Source organism: Galleria mellonella, unplaced genomic scaffold (genome assembly GCF_026898425.1).
Source record: "Galleria mellonella isolate WM207_F2 unplaced genomic scaffold, CSIRO_AGI_GalMel_v1 utg83, whole genome shotgun sequence".
Taxonomy (NCBI): domain Eukaryota; kingdom Metazoa; phylum Arthropoda; class Insecta; order Lepidoptera; family Pyralidae; genus Galleria; species Galleria mellonella.
The window spans coordinates 1,653,334-1,673,354 of record NW_026442162.1 but is presented as its reverse complement, the minus strand read 5'-3'; the positions used below and the strand labels follow the sequence as shown (position 1 = coordinate 1,673,354).

General features: G+C 32.4%; 2 protein-coding genes across 2 annotated transcripts; one reads left to right on the top strand and one right to left on the bottom strand.

Moving 5' to 3' along the window:
• Positions 1 to 333: 333 nt before the first annotated feature.
• Positions 334 to 10,727, top strand: LOC113516713 (endoplasmic reticulum transmembrane helix translocase). Its single transcript, XM_052901934.1, has 10 exons — positions 334 to 796; positions 956 to 1,045; positions 1,566 to 1,772; positions 2,744 to 4,690; positions 5,186 to 5,441; positions 6,163 to 6,359; positions 7,322 to 7,464; positions 8,341 to 8,473; positions 9,515 to 9,658; positions 10,410 to 10,727. Exons 1-10 carry the CDS (start codon positions 527 to 529, stop codon positions 10,518 to 10,520), a joined length of 3,498 nt encoding a protein of 1,165 aa, XP_052757894.1. The 5' UTR covers positions 334 to 526; the 3' UTR covers positions 10,521 to 10,727.
• Positions 10,728 to 12,227: 1,500 nt separating this feature from the next.
• On the bottom strand, positions 12,228 to 14,868 carry LOC113519532 (larval cuticle protein A2B-like). Its single transcript, XM_026904644.3, has 3 exons — positions 14,821 to 14,868; positions 13,933 to 14,016; positions 12,228 to 12,823 (listed from the first exon to the last, which is right to left on the bottom strand). Exons 1-3 carry the CDS (start codon positions 14,836 to 14,838, stop codon positions 12,392 to 12,394), a joined length of 534 nt encoding a protein of 177 aa, XP_026760445.1. The 5' UTR covers positions 14,839 to 14,868; the 3' UTR covers positions 12,228 to 12,391.
• Positions 14,869 to 20,021: the final 5,153 nt, after the last annotated feature.

Here is a 20,021-nt window from a genome sequence, read left to right as displayed (position 1 = left end):
ACAAAAAAATGTTAACTTTTTATTTTAACATTTTGTATTTTAATTTAAAATATGAACTGTAATTTAAAAATTATTTCAACATAGGTCGAAGTAGAAATGTTAGAAATTGGATAATTACTGTCTTAAAATATAATAATGTTTATTTTACTAAAATATTATTTAAACCATACAAGAAGATTGGTAAACACACAGAGCAAGTAATTACTACGTTATGAGTTAACATAGAAAAAAGGCTTTAAAGTTTTGCCCCATTTTTTCCTATTCACTCCGCGATTTCTATTTACCCCGTTTCAGTGCTGTGTCCAAACTATGCTCTTCCTCCTCATGTCACGATTTCCTGTCCTTTTTGAGTTGTCAGTCTGTCAAGTTTTATAAACTTGTGTTATACAAAATACAAATTCAATTTAATTTCATTTATAATCAATAATCAATTTGATATGTGAAAATGTGTTCTGTCTAGAACATATTTGTTTTATGTTCTACAAATATCGGTATCCTGAATAGTCGGGCTTGTTTTAACTATATCATGGTATCCACTAGGATGCAGTCGTCACTTGACGATTTAGTTCAATATACACAGCTTTTTAAGCCGGTTGCCACTATCCTGCAAGGCACTGTGCTTCCTTTTTTATTAATTTACCCAGTCATATTCTACTCATGGATCGTAGTGTATGGTTTCGAAGAAAATTTCGAAGCTGGTTTCGTTACGGTTGCAGTGGTGGCAATTGTACAAATTTTGATCTGCCTTTGCTGCTACTGGAGTGTTCATATTCAATGTTTTCTGTCCTGTTCGGCGGTAAGATGTTCTATTAATTTATTTAATTTTGGGTATAATTATTTAAATATGAATATTAAGTAGGAAAAATAACTTTCAGTTTGGTTTATTGGTGTAAAAAATAGTATTGCAGGCCACAATATAATTTTATTGTTTTCTATACTTCTTTTATAATTTTAGGTAAAAGACCCAAACCAGGCTCAAATTGTAAAAGTTGTTCCAACATCTAACAATGGATTCTCAGAAATTGTTAAACTTCATCATACAAAGGTAATGTATATATTTACTGAAGATTTATTTAAATAATACAAACTTCAATATTATTGATTTTTTCAAAATATATGGATCTATTTATTTATTAACAGAATTAAAATTCAGCCCATGTTAATTTAGCTTTCTACAGGTTTTTCTATATAATTATTTTCTATTTTCTATATAAACATGTTATAGATTGTTTAATCTTGTTTTACCTTTTTGTTGAAATATTGATAAACAGTGTTTATATCTACATAAAATGTATGATAATACCATAAGAATAAATATTCCTTATTCTTGTGATTGTTATGCTTTAATTTTTACTTTTTCTATGTAAAACAGTAAAAAAAAACCATTGGAGCAAATCCTAGTTATTGTAAAAATAATTATTGAAATTGGTTCAGAATTAGAGAAAAATTTGTCATACTTATTTTATTCAAAATTTTTTTATCTTTACTGATTTTCTCTCCCTATAAATGTTTTTATCACATTTAAACATTATAAGTATATATATAAATATTTGATTATTTTTTAGTCCACTAAAAAAGGAAACACAAATCCAGATTTATGGTTTATATTTCAAAAAAGCAAATACATTTATGATTGGGATAAAAAAACCTTTCATACAGTTGAGTTTCCTATTAACAAATCATATGAAGAATATATGGAGTCTAAAGGTTATTTGGATGATGAAAGTGTTGAGATTGCTGAAAAGGAGTTTGGAAAAAATGAAATGACCATGGTATGTATTTTAAAAATTTTAAATCACATTTTATATGCAACTTAAAATGGCAAACAAGCTGATGGCCCACCTGATGAAAAGTGGTAAGTAGTGTTGTCTATAGACATAAGCAGCACCATGGAAACAACAGAATACACTGTTTCACCCATGATACCCTCCATGCATTGCCATTCCTGAGAACTCAGGTGTTATTCCTCTGTACCCTGTAAATTAACTACTATATCCCACCCATCAAACAACAGCTTCACAGTACAAACATGAATGGGACAGAGATATCTAAGCAAACAACTTATTTCCTCTTCTTTTTTTCATTGAAGAGTTTCACTTGTCGGTGTTTGTACTGTGTTTATATGTATTTGTTTTAGTAGTGATGCCACTATTATTGAATAAAATGTACTTTTACATATGTTTTTTTTCTGGCATTTGATTATGATAATGGTGGAGATCATAGTACTTGAATTTGGGAATGCCCATATTTAATTGTATTTCATAATATTTCAAACCATTTTAGTTTATAGAACCTGACAGATTTTTAGTTATAAATTTAAATTAACATTAACTAGACAATTTTAATTATTCCTCTCCATCCTAAGGTTGCCTGGAAGAGATCACTATTTAACTATAAGGCTGCCGATTGTCTCTTTATCTTCCTATTACATTATTAATTATTCATTTTGTTTGTATATATATTGTTACATTTTTATAATCTGTATCATTATTTGAAGGGAACAATAAAGAGTTTTCATTCATTCATCATTAACAGGTTTTTGGTGTTTGGAGTATTGGCCATAAATATATACATTGTTTGTCTAAAACTGACATCATTGGTGTTTATTGTTTTATATTAGGATTTTTAAATATCACCTTTGTAACCTTTTAGTTCAATATTAATCCTTAGTATTATAATGTAATATACTTTAACTTGTTTTAATATACATATAAAAACACTAAAAATTATTATTTGATTACAGGTAGTTCCAGAATTTATGGAATTATTCAAAGAAAGAGCAACTGCGCCATTTTTTGTATTCCAAGTGTTTTGTGTTGCCCTATGGTGCCTTGACAAATATTGGTATTACTCAATATTTACATTGGTGATGCTCGTCATGTTTGAATGCACCTTAGTTCAGCAGCAACTTAGAAATATGGCTGAGATTCGCAAAATGGGAAATAAGCCATACTGTATTAATGTATACAGAAATAGGAGATGGCGTCAGATAATGAGTGATCAGCTTGTACCTGGCGACATTGTGTCCTTAACAAGATCTTTAAATGAAAATCTTGTTCCTTGTGATATTGTACTTTTGAGAGGGTCTTGTATTGTCGACGAGTCTGTGTTAACTGGTGAGAGTGTGCCACAAATGAAGGAACCCTTAGAAAATGTAAAGAATTTAAAACAAAACTTAAATCCCGAAGGTGATGGGAAATTGCATATGCTCTTTGGTGGCACAAAAATTGTTCAACACTCATCTCCAAGTAAGATTACATCTAGCCTAAAAGCCCCTGATAATGGCTGTATAGGTTATGTCATTCGTAATGGATTTAATACATCTCAGGGTAAATTACTAAGGACAATTTTATTTGGTGTTAAAAGAGTTACTGCTAATAATCTTGAAACATTTGGTTTCATTCTATTTTTATTGATCTTTGCAATTGCAGCAGCTGCATATGTATGGATTAAGGGTTGTGAGGATCCAGAGAGAAATAGGTATAAATTATTTTTGGAATGCACATTAATTTTGACATCAGTTGTGCCTCCGGAACTTCCTATTGAGTTGTCATTAGCAGTGAACACATCATTGGTATCATTAACAAAGTTGGCGGTGTTCTGCACAGAACCTTTTCGAATACCATTTGCTGGTAAAGTAGAAATATGTTGCTTTGATAAAACTGGAACGTTAACAAGCGACAATTTAGTAGTAGAAGGTGTAGCTGGTATTGGTGATCATAAAGATGCTACTGTTATCCCATTATCTAAAGCTCCTATAGAAACAATACAAGTACTTGCATCTTGTCACTCCCTTGTGCAGCTTGATGATGGTGTAGTTGGTGATCCATTAGAGAAAGCTACATTAAAAGCAGCTGAATGGAACCTAACTAAAGGAGATGCTGTAGTGCCAAAAAAAGGAAAGTCACCTGGTTTAAAAATTGTACATAGAAATCATTTCTCAAGCGCCCTTAAAAGAATGTCCATAATAGCAGGTTACCAAATTAATGAGAGGGGTTTTATGGAGACACATTATATTAGTAGTGTTAAGGGTGCCCCTGAAATGATTAAAACAATGCTAAAAGAAGTTCCTAGTCATTATGATCATGTTTATTTGACTCTGTCGAGACGTGGCGCCAGAGTTTTAGCGTTGGGTTATAGAAATTTAGGTAAATTGAGTTCTCAAGAACTTAGAGAATTGTCTAGAGAGGATGTCGAGTCGGACTTGACATTCGTTGGTTTCGTAATTATATCATGTCCTTTGAAGAATGATTCTAAAAAGGCAATAAGTGAAATAGTTCATGCATCACATTCCGTTGTAATGATAACTGGTGATAATCCTTTGACGGCGTGTCACGTCGCCAAAGAGTTGAAGTTCACTCAAAAGTCTGAAATTCTTATATTAACAGAAGAAAATAGCAAATGGAGTTGGAAGTCTATAGATGAGGAAATGAGTCTCTCAGTGGAGCCATTTAAGACGGCCAAACAGTTGACTTCTAAGTTTGATCTCTGCATAACGGGTGAAGGCCTTACATTCCTTAATGAGCATCATCACAAATTTTTGATAGAGTTGATGCCGCACATAAAAGTGTTCGCCAGATTTGCACCGAAACAGAAAGAATTTGTAATAGTAACGTTGAAGTCGCTTGGATATGTAACATTAATGTGTGGTGATGGTACCAACGATGTTGGTGCACTAAAGCATGCAGATGTAAGTTTATACATATATATTTTGTTTTGTTGTCATTTTTAGCGTCGATTTATGAAAATATGCCGTATAAAATTGAATCGTAGAATACAACTATATTCAAAGGTATATCATTGACTACTGCCATATTAGTTCTGTTGAGTCTAATATTTGATATGTTCATGTTTTACTGAGCATATTTGAAATAGATTGCAGTTTCATTATATTTTTCGAATTGTTTAGTTCTTTTTAATAGTGCATTAAATAGAAGTTTTTAAAATTTAGAGATTTTTTTTAGCGAGAGATTTCCGAAAAAATAAAGTCAGTTTCTAAAAATATTTCATAATTAATTATTTTTTGTTTTTTATTAACAAACAAAAGATGCCAAACATTGCACAGGTTTGACTGCGATGCATACATTCTTTGATGATACAGATTGCATTGATGAATTAAATCTGCAATTTTTAAATGAACGGATAAAAGTCCAAATAAAAAAGGTGTGGACGTGCATTTTTATAGGTTGGTGTGGCTATTTTGGCTAACGCACCAGAGCGACTTCGCGAGAAAACTAAAGAGGAACACGTCCCGGAAATCGAGGCGCCTCGCCGTCCTCCAGGACCACGGGACCCTCGCGCGGAGGCCCGTGCTGAAGCTACAGCTAGAATTCGCCGCGCTATGAAGAAACTTGAGGAGGAAGACCAGCCTCAATTAGTTAGGCTAGGAGACGCTAGTGTCGCCGCGCCCTTCACTAGCCGACTGTCCAGTATTTTATGCAGTGAGTTTTTCTATATCCTTATTCCCCTTAATATCATAGTCCATTTCAATAGAACTCGATGAAAATGTTAAATATACAAGTAATTGACTCAACCATAGATAAGTTTACTGATGTCCAGATAAAAAACGGATTAATCCATTGAATATTTTCTTTTATTACTATTTTTATGTTTCTATGATAATTTCAATGAAACTTTGATAATAATAATAATAAACTCTTTATTGCGCACAGTAGAGATGTATACAAGGAGTATTTATACAGAATGTGCATATACAAAAGGCGGCCTTTGATTACAGACAACCTGATTTGATCACCTTTCTATTAAGTTCTTTTGAAACAACATATAAAGGTGAAAGCAAGTTTTTTATCTTTTAATGTCTTACTAGCTCGAACAATCTTCATGAAATTTGGTATTCACATACTATTTGAAGTTGAGAATGACATCTATGTCGGAAGAAAAGTAGTTACTACTTTTTTTCTGATAAATCAATATATTTCAGTTACATGGATGAAATCGCGGGTAAAACTAATCAAATGGAGGCTATACAATACTTATCTGTTTGTAGAAACACGAGTTTTTTGTCTATAGGCGATTATTATCTTTTTCCATCAGAAAAACCAACAGCTTATTCGTCATACAAGATTGTAGATATAATTATGTACACGATTTTTTGAAAAGGTATCAGTTTTATATTGGAGCATATCTATATATTTTTTTCAGTTTGCCACATAATCAAACAAGGTCGTTGCACTCTCGTGACGACGCTCAAGATGTTCAAGATTCTGGCTCTGAACGCACTCATCTTAGCGTACAGTCAATCTGTTTTGTATCTCGACGGAATCAAGTTCAGTGATACGCAAGCCACGCTGCAAAGTTTATTACTTGCATCGTGTTTCTTGTTTATATCTAGATCAAAGGTAAATAATTTGTGAATCTTGCTTTTCGTTAAGTCTGACTCATCAGTTTATTTTGTGTATGTACGTACGTACGTACATTCAAACTTTCAAAGTGATTTTATACAGATTATTCTATATCTATGCTGGTATAAATTAAAAAAATATACAGTAAAATAATCAGACTAATACACTGGTGAAACTGTTAAGAGATATAACATTTTGTTTAGAGATTTTTTTATTTAAAGAAAGTGAATATTATAGATTTTTCAGAATTCCTATATGGCACACATAATTGAAGTTCAGGACTTATAATAAAATAATTTCTATAAATGGTTTTATTTCAACTCCAGAACTCTTTAATTGGCAATCATGAAATTAGTTCTTTTTATCATCATCTTATTAGCTGTTAATGTTAACTATTGAACATAGACCTCCCCTCCCCCTATGGGGAGTTTTTCTAGTAGTTAGGCAGGGTTGGCGACCACAGTTAGGCTTTGGTGATATTTTAAGAGGGATGCTGCTGTCCGTCCCTCGAACATTAAATTTCATTAGTCGCCTATTATGATACGCATGGGAAAGGAAGAGGCAAATTTTATTATACATGTATTATTTAATGTAATTTTCACACAAAAATTATTATATTATTTTTGAATGGAAATTCATCTACATCACAGAATACACTGTAGGTAAAATTTGACTCCCATGATACCTCTCAAGCGTTGTCCTTTGTATGAAATAAAGTATTATGCGTCCATATCAAATCGTACTCTACAACTGTTTGTTAACCTGTATTGACACATTTATAATTTTAAAATCTAATGTTGAAAAACAACAATAGTTGAGTTACTTGCCTATTTTTCTCAGCTGAAATTACATTCCGAATGTGCAATAAAATAAAAAAAATATAAAAAAAAATTGTAATTAAGTTTATTTGAATACAAAATATTTTTATTTTAATTTAATAATAAATTATACTTTTCCAGCCTCTGAAGCAGCTGTCGAAACAAAGGCCGTTACCAAATATATTTAATGTGTACACCATCATGACTGTGCTTACACAGTTTGCAGTGCACTTCCTCTGTCTAATTTATTTGGTGCATGAAGCTACGATACGGTCGCCTGGCAGGTGAGCATAGTTTAGAACAGATCCTAAACTTTTAAGATATTCGAACACCCACCAACATCACCTTTTATTTTATGGAACCCCATAGCAAATGATTACAAATCAAATACACTGTAATTTAAATAAGAACAAAAGCTTTTATTAGTAATATTTTAAAAGAGTAACACTATAGTTTTCTTTAATATTTAATGTAATGTAAAGAATAAAATTGTATCACTGTATAAATATGTTCGCGGAACCCTGATGACTTTTTTACGGAACCCACTTTAGTTATCGCCGGTTTAGAATATAAATTTATGTTTTAAAGTTTATATTTAAATGGAAATCAACGCAGTAGCGATGCACTGCAACGGATTCATTCCTTAGGCAAATTCTAAATAAATTTATTATTTTTTATTGCTATTTTATACATGAGTCATAGCATTTTGTATGTGACAGATACAATTCATTAAAACAGTAGAAAACATATAATTAAACGTAACTTACTAAAGTTCAGTAGAATCGACGAAGCTTTTGATTGTGAGAAAGTATTTGTTTGCATTATTGGACTATTGACTCGAAATTTCATTCAATACGGTGTGCTGTTATCCCCTTAAAATGAAAAAACGTTATGCTATGTATAAGTAGATAGTAATCTTAATATTAAATTGTAATAGTGTAATAATTGCTGGGAGACCAATTATAGATAAAATAGATAAATAAAATATATTTATTTTCTATTAAAAATTTCCAAATTGTCATTCGTCACTTGCACTATCACTTTGTGCTAACATTATAAAGCGGAATAAAGGTAGTATCTATAAAAGTTACAAACTAGGTGGGAAATAAGCTTTTCAAAGAGAAACTTTAAATTATATTATATTTGTCCATCAATTTCAGAGATACAAAGCCGAAACTGGAAATGGATCTAGCAGAGGATGAGGAACGAGAGTTTGAACCGAACCTGGTGAACAGCACTGTTTACATTATTTCTATGGCGTTACAAATATCTACGTTTGCAATAAATTACAGGGTACGTATACCAAGACTGACTGACTGACTTTTTGATCGGAAATTGAATGAATTGGAAGTGTTTTATCCTTAGCAGGCATTGCAATTCTTGTATTGTCGTGATCTTCTATCATATTGTTTTTTTTTTTATTTTTTTATAGCACTGCGATGTCAAACAAGCATACGGCCCACCTGATAGTAAACGGTTACCGTATCCTATGAACATCTGCAATATAAAGGCCATTACGTGGTCGTATTTTCATTAACATAAAAATCTTATTTAACTTCTATTCAGTAATGATACTTTATTTTATAGAAATTCCTAAGATGGTGCCTTTCGAGTTTTATATTTCAGAAAGTAAAACATAACCTTTATGAGTTTATAGGATGAAAAGAGACAGCAAATAACCAAGTCAGTGACACTTGGTTATCTGTTCATGAAACGCTTTTTTTTTTAATAAAATGGTTAAAACAAGACTACAATAAAAAGTACGAAGATCTGTACTTTTATAGTTTTGTGATAGTGACTAAAACAACTGATTTCTTCGTTACGAAGCAGCTATATTGCGTTTTATGTTGCGCCATGTAGCCTAAATATGAAAATACTATGATACATTATTCATTAAAATTTGTTTCGAGTCATTTGCTAATGGCTAAATGAATTTACATATCTGCGTATTAAATGAGTGTTAAGAATACATTCTTGTTTTGCGCAATCGTATGATATAATAATAGTAAGTGCCACTCAATCATGCAGAGTGCCTGCTATTCTAACTATAATTGTTGTATTTCTAATATATTACAGGGGGGGGGGGGGAAGGGATTGTTAGTAATGGGGACTGAGAATCCCATTGCTAGCAATATACCCAACCAGGTCGACCTCCACGCGGTTCCCCCTGGAAACTATCATGGTTAATTCCTGATGAATTCATCGTGATGGGCTAACTGGCCTGTTTTCATTCTCACCTATAACCCTTCACTGGTGCTTCGCCAACGTATCCTGTTGGCGCAGGCGGGGTTACCATACCATTTTCACCCATCAAAAAAAATATATATATTACAGGGCGAGCCATTTATGGAGGGACTACGGGACAACAAGCCTCTATTATACAGTATCGTCTTATCCGGTGGCACGGTATTGGCTTTGGCTGCTGGACTTCTGCCTGAACTCTCTAACATGTTCGAGATTGTATACTTCACACCAGATGTTAGTATACCTTTATTTAAGAGATAAAAATGGAATGACAATCTCGTCTGCACTATTGGATGAGAAATGAGGATACAGTCATATTGTCAGCCAATCGTAACGAATTTACCAGGACATGTAGCAATATCCGTGATGATTTTACAATAGAGACCGTGTGTCTTTCTTGGTACGATCCATTCATTTTTAAATCATCATGGTTAATTGAGCATCCTGGCGATCGACCTGACAGGGTATATTGCTAGCAGTATGGCTTGTCTGCTAATCCCTATTTTTAGTGATCTCCTCCCTTTAGAAAACTATGTTATCTTATTTTCACAGTTCAGTCACACTGCTCGCATGACAAGGTCAAGTGTATGAATATTTAAGGGTTGTTATGGTTGATTACTGTTAATCGAAATAGTTGTTTTGATTTTTAATTATATTTAGTTAAAAATCTGAGAAATAGATAAGATTTATTTTGTTCACAAATTTTGCAGAAAAGAGAAATGAAAAATATAACTATATATGTATAAATGCATATATCACACTGTAAAACATGTGGGAGATTGAACCCGGAACTAGGTCAGAGATCTGAATTTCAGGAATCCAAGCCCCCAACTCTGACACACTATATAATATATAGGACATATATAGATGATCAGAGAAATAGATATGTATAGATGGAGTTTTGTTAAGGATGAATTTTTCAATAAACGTTGTAACTTTCAAAAAACTAATTTTCAGTCGTTAATAATTGTTTAATTTGTTTCAGTTCCGGCTGATATTAGTGCAAGTTTTGATAGCTGATATGGTGTTCGCTTATTTGGTGGATCGCATATGCCTCTGGTTATTCGGAGAAGGTTCCCTCAGCAAGATCACGTAACATGCACGAAACGTTCCAAACTCTTTGTTCGCCTGTTATTTTAGATGATATAATATATTTTATGTACATATTGGTAATTATACAGTATCGGTGTGGGTGCCCGTGCATGGGACTGGGATTCCATACTGCTCAATATAACGTGCATTTAAGTATAGTATGAATGTGTTAACTATATTTATGAAATAAATGTGTAGAAAATTTATTGTATCTGGACTTTTATTGACTAAATTTTTCAACTACTTGGCCTGTCTAATTATTTGGATATTTAAAAATTTTAATTAGAATTCAAACATTCAGAACTTCAATATGGGAATAATTTTTCTCTATGCTAAAATATAATTAACGAATGACAACAAAGTTTTTATAAGTGTCTCTGTCATCTTAACTGAATTAAATATATATATTTATTTTTAGGAATAATTATAAATATATATATAATTAAAATAAAATAAAAATACGATAATAGCGAATTTTCTCGGCAAAAATAGCATAGTTATAACCTTAGATTATATAGAGTGTTTCCATAGAAATGCTTTAAAAAAAACGGGTCAACTTTTTCATACAATTTTGCGTGATAAATAATTACGAATGATTCCTTTATAACTTCTATATTTATTTTGTCTTATAAATTCTGCATCTTTTTAATGCGTAAACACTTATTTTATTTATTAAATAATACGTCAAGATACATTTTATACGTACGTATAGAATACTGAAAAAAAAAATCAAGTCGGCAAATTTGACAATTAGCTGACAAAAAGTTAATCTGTTTTTAAGATTCGATGCTCTATCTTTATAATCTAAGAGTATAGCATATATTTTTTTAATGTATGAGAATAGAATGGTGTCCCCGCTTGGGCTATCAGGATACTTTAGAGGAGCACCAATCAGGGATGATAGGTGAGGATGAATCAGGTCAGTTAGCCCATCGTGACGAATTTGATAATAATTAATCATAGTAGTTTCCGTTTGTGTGATGCCCGCTATATTATCATATCTATTACATCGTAAAAACATATAAATATTTTTTTTCTTAAGTTAGGCTTTCAAATGATGGTATAGACAAACAAAATAAAAAAAAAGATGTTTTGGCTTCTATTTCTCAATTTTTCTTAAATATCTTCTATGTCATCGTCTAATTTATAATTTTATTAGTAAGAATGTTAAACTAGTAAAAAATATAATGTATATGTAAAAAAAGGTTTAACTAATGTGGGCGATAACATAAGTAATAATCAAATATTTCGGAATAGGAATACTACAACTTGTGTTGCCCTTTGATGCAATTTCAATGCTAAAACAGTATGCGTGCTATATATACTATTTTAGTATTGAAATTTAAATATACCTGGTTCTTGCCTCTTTTTACGACTGCAATGCCCTTGTCAGGTAGTCGGTCATCCTTTGTCAGTTTATCTTTTACAGAGACACAATTTCTAGAAATTATTGCATCTAATGCCCTAATAATATTTTTTCTTATATATTTCCCATATAGATTGTCTAGTTACAATTTTATTATATTAGTAAGATCTCTTACTATCTTCAATGCAAATTACGTTGTGATTTTTTGTTGTAATCTTACGTTGAGTACAGAACTCTTGGTAAACTTTGGCAAGACATAAAATATAACAACAATAAATAAAAATTACTTTTGTCGAGTAAAATTTTAGGAAATTAATTATTGGAAACATTAAAAAAAAGAGTTACTATTCGTATAATATATTTATTTACACAAATTCCCACGTTAATTGGCCTGCACTGCGTTATATACACTATTCGAATTTTCATTTAGGAACCAAAAAGGTACAAACGTGAAAAAAAGAATAGCATCATAACGTCCATAAGAATGCGCAATAACCGTTGCAATTGCACTAGTGTTTCCACGCGCCTAGACCGAGGTCGCCAAGACCTCCTAATCCAAGGCCGCCCCAAGCGCCGAGGCCTCCGAGACCTATAGAGCTAGTAGTTAATAACGGGGATGCGATTGGAGCAGCGATGGGTGCGATAGGAGCGATGGGTGCAATAGAGGCTATAGGTGCAATAGGGGCAATGGGTGCAACGATCTGTTTAGCAACGGGCGCAAGAATGGGTTGTGGGTGTACAGCCGGCCCTAGTCGTTTCACGACCGCGTTGAACCCAGAAACTGCATCGGCTGAGTAGTCGACGACTCGAAGGGTGCCATCAGGTTCAGCGACTGAGTACGAGCCCTTAACAACGTCACCATCTCGGAGTTCGGTTTGCGCTTTATTGTCTCCAGTTAGAGGGTCGTTGACCGCGTAGTTGAAGCCATAACGGGGAATATTCTGGAACAAATGAACTATTAAGTTTCAATTATCCTTTAGTGATTTTTAGAAAGAGTGCTTCAGATATTTCTGTTAAAATATGTGGGTGGGTAAGTCGTATCAGTGATTTTTTTAAACGGTACGGAGTGGAACATTTTCGACCTATTTTTATTAAATAAAATTCTAATATAGAATTTTAGATGTAATCTGTCGTTCTTAATGTCTAAACAAAGAATAATAGTTATAGAAAATAAATAACAATAGTAATATATATGTCACATGATATCACTGGTTTGATTTATGATATTTTTTTTATATAGAATATATAATCAATGGTTCAAATCCGGATCGAAGGACTACTGAGTATTGGTACAATTTAATAAATATATCTTGTTTGTAGATATCTCGTTTTCTATTTTTTTAAGTGCAATAAAAATGGTATATTTTAAACAAACAACTGTCTGGGTTTAGGTACCTACCGTTTCATTAAAAAGTTTTGCCTTTTTTGTCTAACTTGAGTCTGATAAAATGAACTTGTATCTATTTTATTTGCGTGCTGAAAACTATTATTGGATATGATTAATCCATTCAAATGTTGACTCTATTTCAATGTTCTTGTTTATTTATTTATAAAAGACTGTAAACCATGTTTTATGTTAACGAGTCATTATAAGACTTTATTTTTGGTGTCGTAAAATGATAAAAACTCTCCCTATGAAAAAAAGTGAAATCTCATTAAAATATTATGTTTAATTATAATTATAACAGCGGCTTAGCTCTTTAGAAATAACTTGTTACGACTAAAGAATAGTAAGACTTGGTGTCAAATAATAACAATAAATATCTAATAGACAAATGATATCTTTGTTGTGTTTATCAATAAAAAAACAATAGCAGTACTGGCCTTTGGGGATGATCAGGGGGCGAGGGACCGAAGGGTGTTGTAGAGGTCTAAGAGAATCATCATAGGATTAGTAAAGGATCGCATCAAACTCGAGTTTCATGGAGTAGTCCAGATCCCCGATGTCTTTATTTTTTATTATCGGGAGATATTAGTTTGTCCAGAGATGTAAGGTATGCTATGGCGGGCTCTATAATACTGTAGATATGATATATATATGTATACGTACCAGGGAGCTGATGCCAACACCGACTTGGTACGGAGCTACCGCCACTGGCGGGACGGCGGCCGCCACTCCGAACAGGCAGGCAATCTATATAAAAGTAAATATTGAAGATGTATTGCATCTGCACGTAAATTTGAAATAGAGAGATAGACAGATACTCTTTATTGTTTCCTCCAAAAGATTACAATAGTAAACTTATTATAAATATAAATAATTACTAGAAATAATTACAATGAGAAAACAATGACTTTATCGTAAGAGCGATCTGGCATCAATTTGCACGATGAAAAATTTTGTTAGTTCTAGAGTACCGGAGTACCGGTATTTTTTGTTATATTGTTTATAGTAAACCTGAAGGGAATACTGATACTCACGTAAAACATAAAATTTAAAAAGTTATTTAAGATATATACAATTTAAAATTATGCTTTACAAAGTAACGTCATCAATTTTCATAAAATTTGCACGGTGTGAAACAGACGAATTTAAAAAAGAATCATCAAAATCAACTCTTATTTATACAATGGAACTAAAAATACAAAAATTTGCAATTACTTAAAGTAGTAAACTTTTAAGTATTACAACATAAATGCTGAAATTCGTAATCATTTATGTGTAGCTGGAAATAATAGATACTACAATATTTTCACAAAACGGGTAATATCTGTGATAGATAACATTACATATATGTATCACAAACTTATAGTATGTTAACAAAGTCTTGTTAAATACATATTTTTTAATTATGAGATTTGAAATTAGAATCGGTTATTTATACCGTACAATAGTATTTATAAATAGACACTTAAATTTATAATAACATAATTAAAACACATTAATTACAATTTTAATAAATATTTATTTGTTTTTAACATAAGAAAAATAACTCACCGCAAAATAAGTGAACATGTTGGTTTGTAAAACAAAGTACGATGTACTAGTATGATGTACATTGTTGTAAACACTGGCTTTTATACGCACACTGGTTCATTTGTCAATCCTTATTATCCTTCAATTTCACGCTTATTGATTATTCGCGCTACATTTTGCTAATGCAACTTGAATATTTTCATAACACGTCCTAAATTGGTACTTTTGAATAAAAATATTCGTATATTCAAATGTGATTATTTATTTTGAATTTGTATGCTACAATCGCCTTGTTGTTCGGGCTTTACAAGGTGGAAACTAAGTTTGATTTTGAACCACAGTAAATGTGGTGCCAATTCTTTAAAATTATTTATATTTGATATATTGTTGTATCAGCCGTCCGCTGCTGAACATAGCCTCCTTCATAAAGGGGGTTTTGCCAGTAGTTATTACGTTTGGCGGGCAGATTGGCTACCGTAGTCTGACTTTTGGTGATGTTTCAAGAGAGACGTTGCTACTTATCCTTCCATCATAAGCTCCCTTATTTGCCTCTTACGACATCCACGGAAAAGGAAGTGGTGGCCCATTCTATGCTGGGACACATACGGCATTTGGCATATTATTTTATATAAAATGACAATGTTTAAGGGTATCATGGGCGACACAATATACTTTGTTGTGTCCGTGATACTGTTCATATCGATAGGCGACGGTTATTACTTTCCATCAGGTGGCTCAGCTTGTTTGTTATTCTAAGTTGCTTGAAATTATTATGTTGTTTCCTAATGTATAATAATAAATAAATAATAAATACCACTGACATATGATACAGCTCTATCGAGGGGAGAAAGGATTGTTTGTTATTAAATGGGGATTAGTAGCCCCATTGCTAGCAATATACCCTGTCGACTTCCTCGTGATTTCCCCTGGAAACCAACATCATTGATTTATTGTTAATTCGTCACGGTGGGCTAACTGATCTGCTTCATCCTCACCTATCATCCCTCACTGGTGCTCTGCCAGTATATACCGCTAGCGCAAGCGAGTTTACCATTCCATTATCATCTATTAAAAAAAACAATAACCACTTGTCACTTTATAAAAACTTACGCCTATTACAGATAAAATTGTGGAGTTCAGGTAAAAATCCACCAGTTAAGGTGGTACAAACATGAAATGAGGCTATTCGGTTGCCATGTTGTAAGAAAATATCTTTCCTTGGCTGTAAAAAAGAGAGGACGAGGTCGGCAGTAGACTACCTGGATATCAAATATCAGGAAGGATATGAAGGAGCTTGGCTGGATAATTATACATATCAAAGGAAAGGAAAATATGTGTATAATAATTACGCGGATATCAATATATTTTCGCGCATTCCAATGTTTGGTAGTTCCATTCAATTGTTCCAATGCTTTTATAATGATGAAACTCTCACGTAATGGGAAGAGACGAGGAAAAAGAAGACTTTATGAAACTTTAGTAGGTATAATAGAGTATGTCTAATTTTGTATTTTTATGGCGTCGACTATTGATTAGTTGCATCATTCATACCTACCAGTTCGCATCTTAGGAATCGAAAAAGTCCAAATTTTAAATAGTTATATGGTACGCAATTAAACCATAAATGTAATTTATACAGTGGCGCAGTTGCAACTAATTCGGCTCCACTCGACCGCCTCATTACCCCTTTTCAGTAGAAACACTCTTTCCACTCAGAGTTACACAAATTCACATTTGCAATCAGAGCCCGGAGAAAAGTTCCTCCTCCGCCCCGCGGCCCCGCGCACTCCCCTCCCCTGCCGCCTTTAATTAACAGAAAGTGGTTCATTAGAGCTTATTCATTAAAGCAAGGAGTAATTAGCGAACTCTAATGAATGCTGTAATAATGTAAGAGCGGCCGCGTTGGACTGCGCCCCGACTTCTAGATTAATCTAGAAACTGGGAATAATTTAGTAATGGCGTTAATTTATTATGGAGTTGATTGCGGGAATTAGTGGTATTTAGTTGTAGGTAGGTCGTGTGAATATGAGCTACATGGTGTGGAACGATCGATTATATGCTATTAGTTATAGGCACGATTGTAATTACGTCGAAGCGATATTATAATTTTATTAAAACGCCACTACATTAGTGAACTACTTGCAACAGTCGATATATTGATTTGATATTTGAATATCATATTTATTCCCTTGTTACACCATCATTACGTAGGATTATATATCGTGATTCAATACAAGCAGGGGAACAGGATTTTCTTATTTTATCGACTCATTAACTTCCTATTGCTGTAAAGGATATTAACCTACTATTTACCCATCCTGTCACTGTACGATTCAAGTAGCTTGGTACAGGGTTTACTTTAGAGCATTTTTTTTTCTTTTCTTCTGATACAATATCTAGGGGGGAAAGGGATTGTTAGTAATGGAGACTGAGAATCACATTGCTAGCAATATATCTAACCAGGTCGACTTCCTCGCGGTTCTCCCTGGAAACTATCATAGTTAATTCCTGATGAATTCATGATGGGCTAACTGGCCTGTTTTCATTCACATCTATCACCCTTCACTGGTGCTCCGCCAGCGTACCCCGTTAGCGTAATCGGGGTTACCATAGCATTTTGACCCATCAAAAAATAAAAGCTACAATGTCTATGCTTATAACAGCCTTCTTTTATCTTATATAATAGATCTCTTACAATACCCTGAGAATTAATAAGATTGGCGGCATATCACCATTTTATTATCGCAATAGTGAATATTTTAACAAGTTTTTTTTTTATTCGATTTATACAAGAATCGAATCAGGAATTTTGTAGATACGCGGAGCAATGTTATTGTTACCATTAATTTTATAACAGGTTGAATCTCTCTATGTTATCATCCACAGAGGACATCATTACATCCAGATGGTTCGAAGACAGTGTAAGCTGATCAATTTTAAGTTATATTAATTAAAAACATACACAATTTTTTTTTAATGGGTGATAATGGAATGGTAACCCTACCCGTGCCATCGGTATACACCGGCGGGGCACCAATGAAGGATGATAGGTGAGGATGAAGCAGGTCAGTTGGCCCATCGTGAAGAATTCAATAAAAATTGTTTATGATAGTTTCCAGAGGTAACCACGTGGAGGTAGACCTAATAGGGCATATTGCTAGCAATGGGGCTATCAAACTCCTTTGCTAGCAATCCCTTCCCCCCACACAATTTATGTTACAACGCTGCAGGGGGAAAATGTAAATAGATTGTATTGAATTAATTACCATGTAATTGGCAATTAAACACTCCATAAGCCGACATTATTTGCAACAATGTTTGCAAATAAATCAATTAACTAAAATTCCCATGTTCAATGAAGAATCAAGTTAATCATCTTTACAGTTTCTTAAGTAGAGTAATTAAATCAATTTCAGTCCACTATATTTTCAGTAATTACAGGTCTAGCCAGGTGGTTAACGCAACGAATGCAGGTGTATTTGTTATACTTCCTGAAATATTTCAGGCAGGAGGTACTATATGTATGGTCAATTGATAAATATGATATTGAATTCTGAAATTGCCACGGCATGCAAAAAGTTTTTAAAATATTTTTTGTTTAATTTTATTCACTGTTTGTACTGCGTAATATTTTCTTGTCATTTTTGAGATTCTAACAAGAAGCTCTTTAATTGTTATTTCTAAAACGTATGTACAATAAATACCACTATATTTAATTATACAGCTAATTGGTATATGATTGTGAGATCTTTGTGGAAAATTTAAAGTTAAAATAATTAATAGATTTCGTATGTTGGTCGATCAATAATTTTCCGTTACAACAAGGGCATTACTCTTTATTTCTATTAACTTGTATATGTAATAATAGGTATGATGAAATAAAAAACGGTCCTTGTATGAATGCACTTCTAAATTATATCAGAAGTGCATTTGAATATCACAAATGCAGTTGCTGCTGGTTGCCGCAATTTATGGTATAATTCGATTGCCGTTTCTAGTTCTTAGACATTCTAACGATTTAAATATCCTTATATAATTTATTTGCGTAACTACATCTCCCAGTCTGTCTTATAGAATATGTTTGCGTATGTTTTCTAGAATGTTTGTCAATTAATACATGATCTACATAAAGAAAACACATTCCGTCGTCGCACAGAGATATGGATTCATTAGTATTCTTCAAAATAGGAGGTCGTTAGGTTGTTGCTAACAATTTTCTTATGATATCTGTTCCGCAGGCGGCATGTTAACCACGGCTCGCTGGACAACACGTATAATGATGTATGCTAACGTTATTAAAGTGTAGATACATCATAATAAGCAGTAACTGAAATAAAACAATGTACAGAGAAACAAAAAAGTTTGGACTCTGAATGCATACGTTGAAAATTAATGATAGAAATATTCATTTTTCAATTGAAAAAAATTTAATGCTTTAAGTTTTTTAAAAATATAATATACCAATTATTTTAAATCGGAATTTTTATTATACCGCTATAATTTTTTTTTGTCGAACAAAATCGCAGCGTAATATTGTTTTTATGTCATAGAAATTTTGTAAAATTTTCAGAATTGTTATGTAACGTTATTGTTTATTTTTTTCTAAATCTATTGACGTCGACTATATTTTTATATATATAATTTTTTTTTTATAAATAATATAATATGAAGGCACGTTGAAAATTTTTTTAACAAAACGCGTGAGATTGCGTTAAGAATTATTTAAAATTATGTATATAACTTGATGTAGTTGATTATAAAAGACCGTATTCGTGTTTATATTATTATTTTCATTATTTCATATTTATACAGGGTTACGTAGATATTTTCTATTTTATTCTGTGTTCTTTATTTATGTTTTAGATTTCGTCATGTGAAAAAGTTATTTTTTAATAGTTACTGTAGATTCTGAATCAATTTTGTTAATAATGAAATCAATTACCTGTTTTTGACTACTTTTTAATAGTACATATAACCATATTTTTTACAATTCATAGTTTAAATTCTTAATTATGCAAGTAACTTAGTAATATGTTGATTTTGGGGAAGAGATTTAAAAAATATACAGTTTAATTTCATAATGTTCATTGTTAAACTTACAATGCCGGTTGTACAGTAGACATGACCGGGTCCGGCTGACCCTTAGCGAGTTACATTTACCTAACAACCCGCCGGTCGACTTCGGCTTCTTAGACAATCACATAACGATATTTGAATAATTT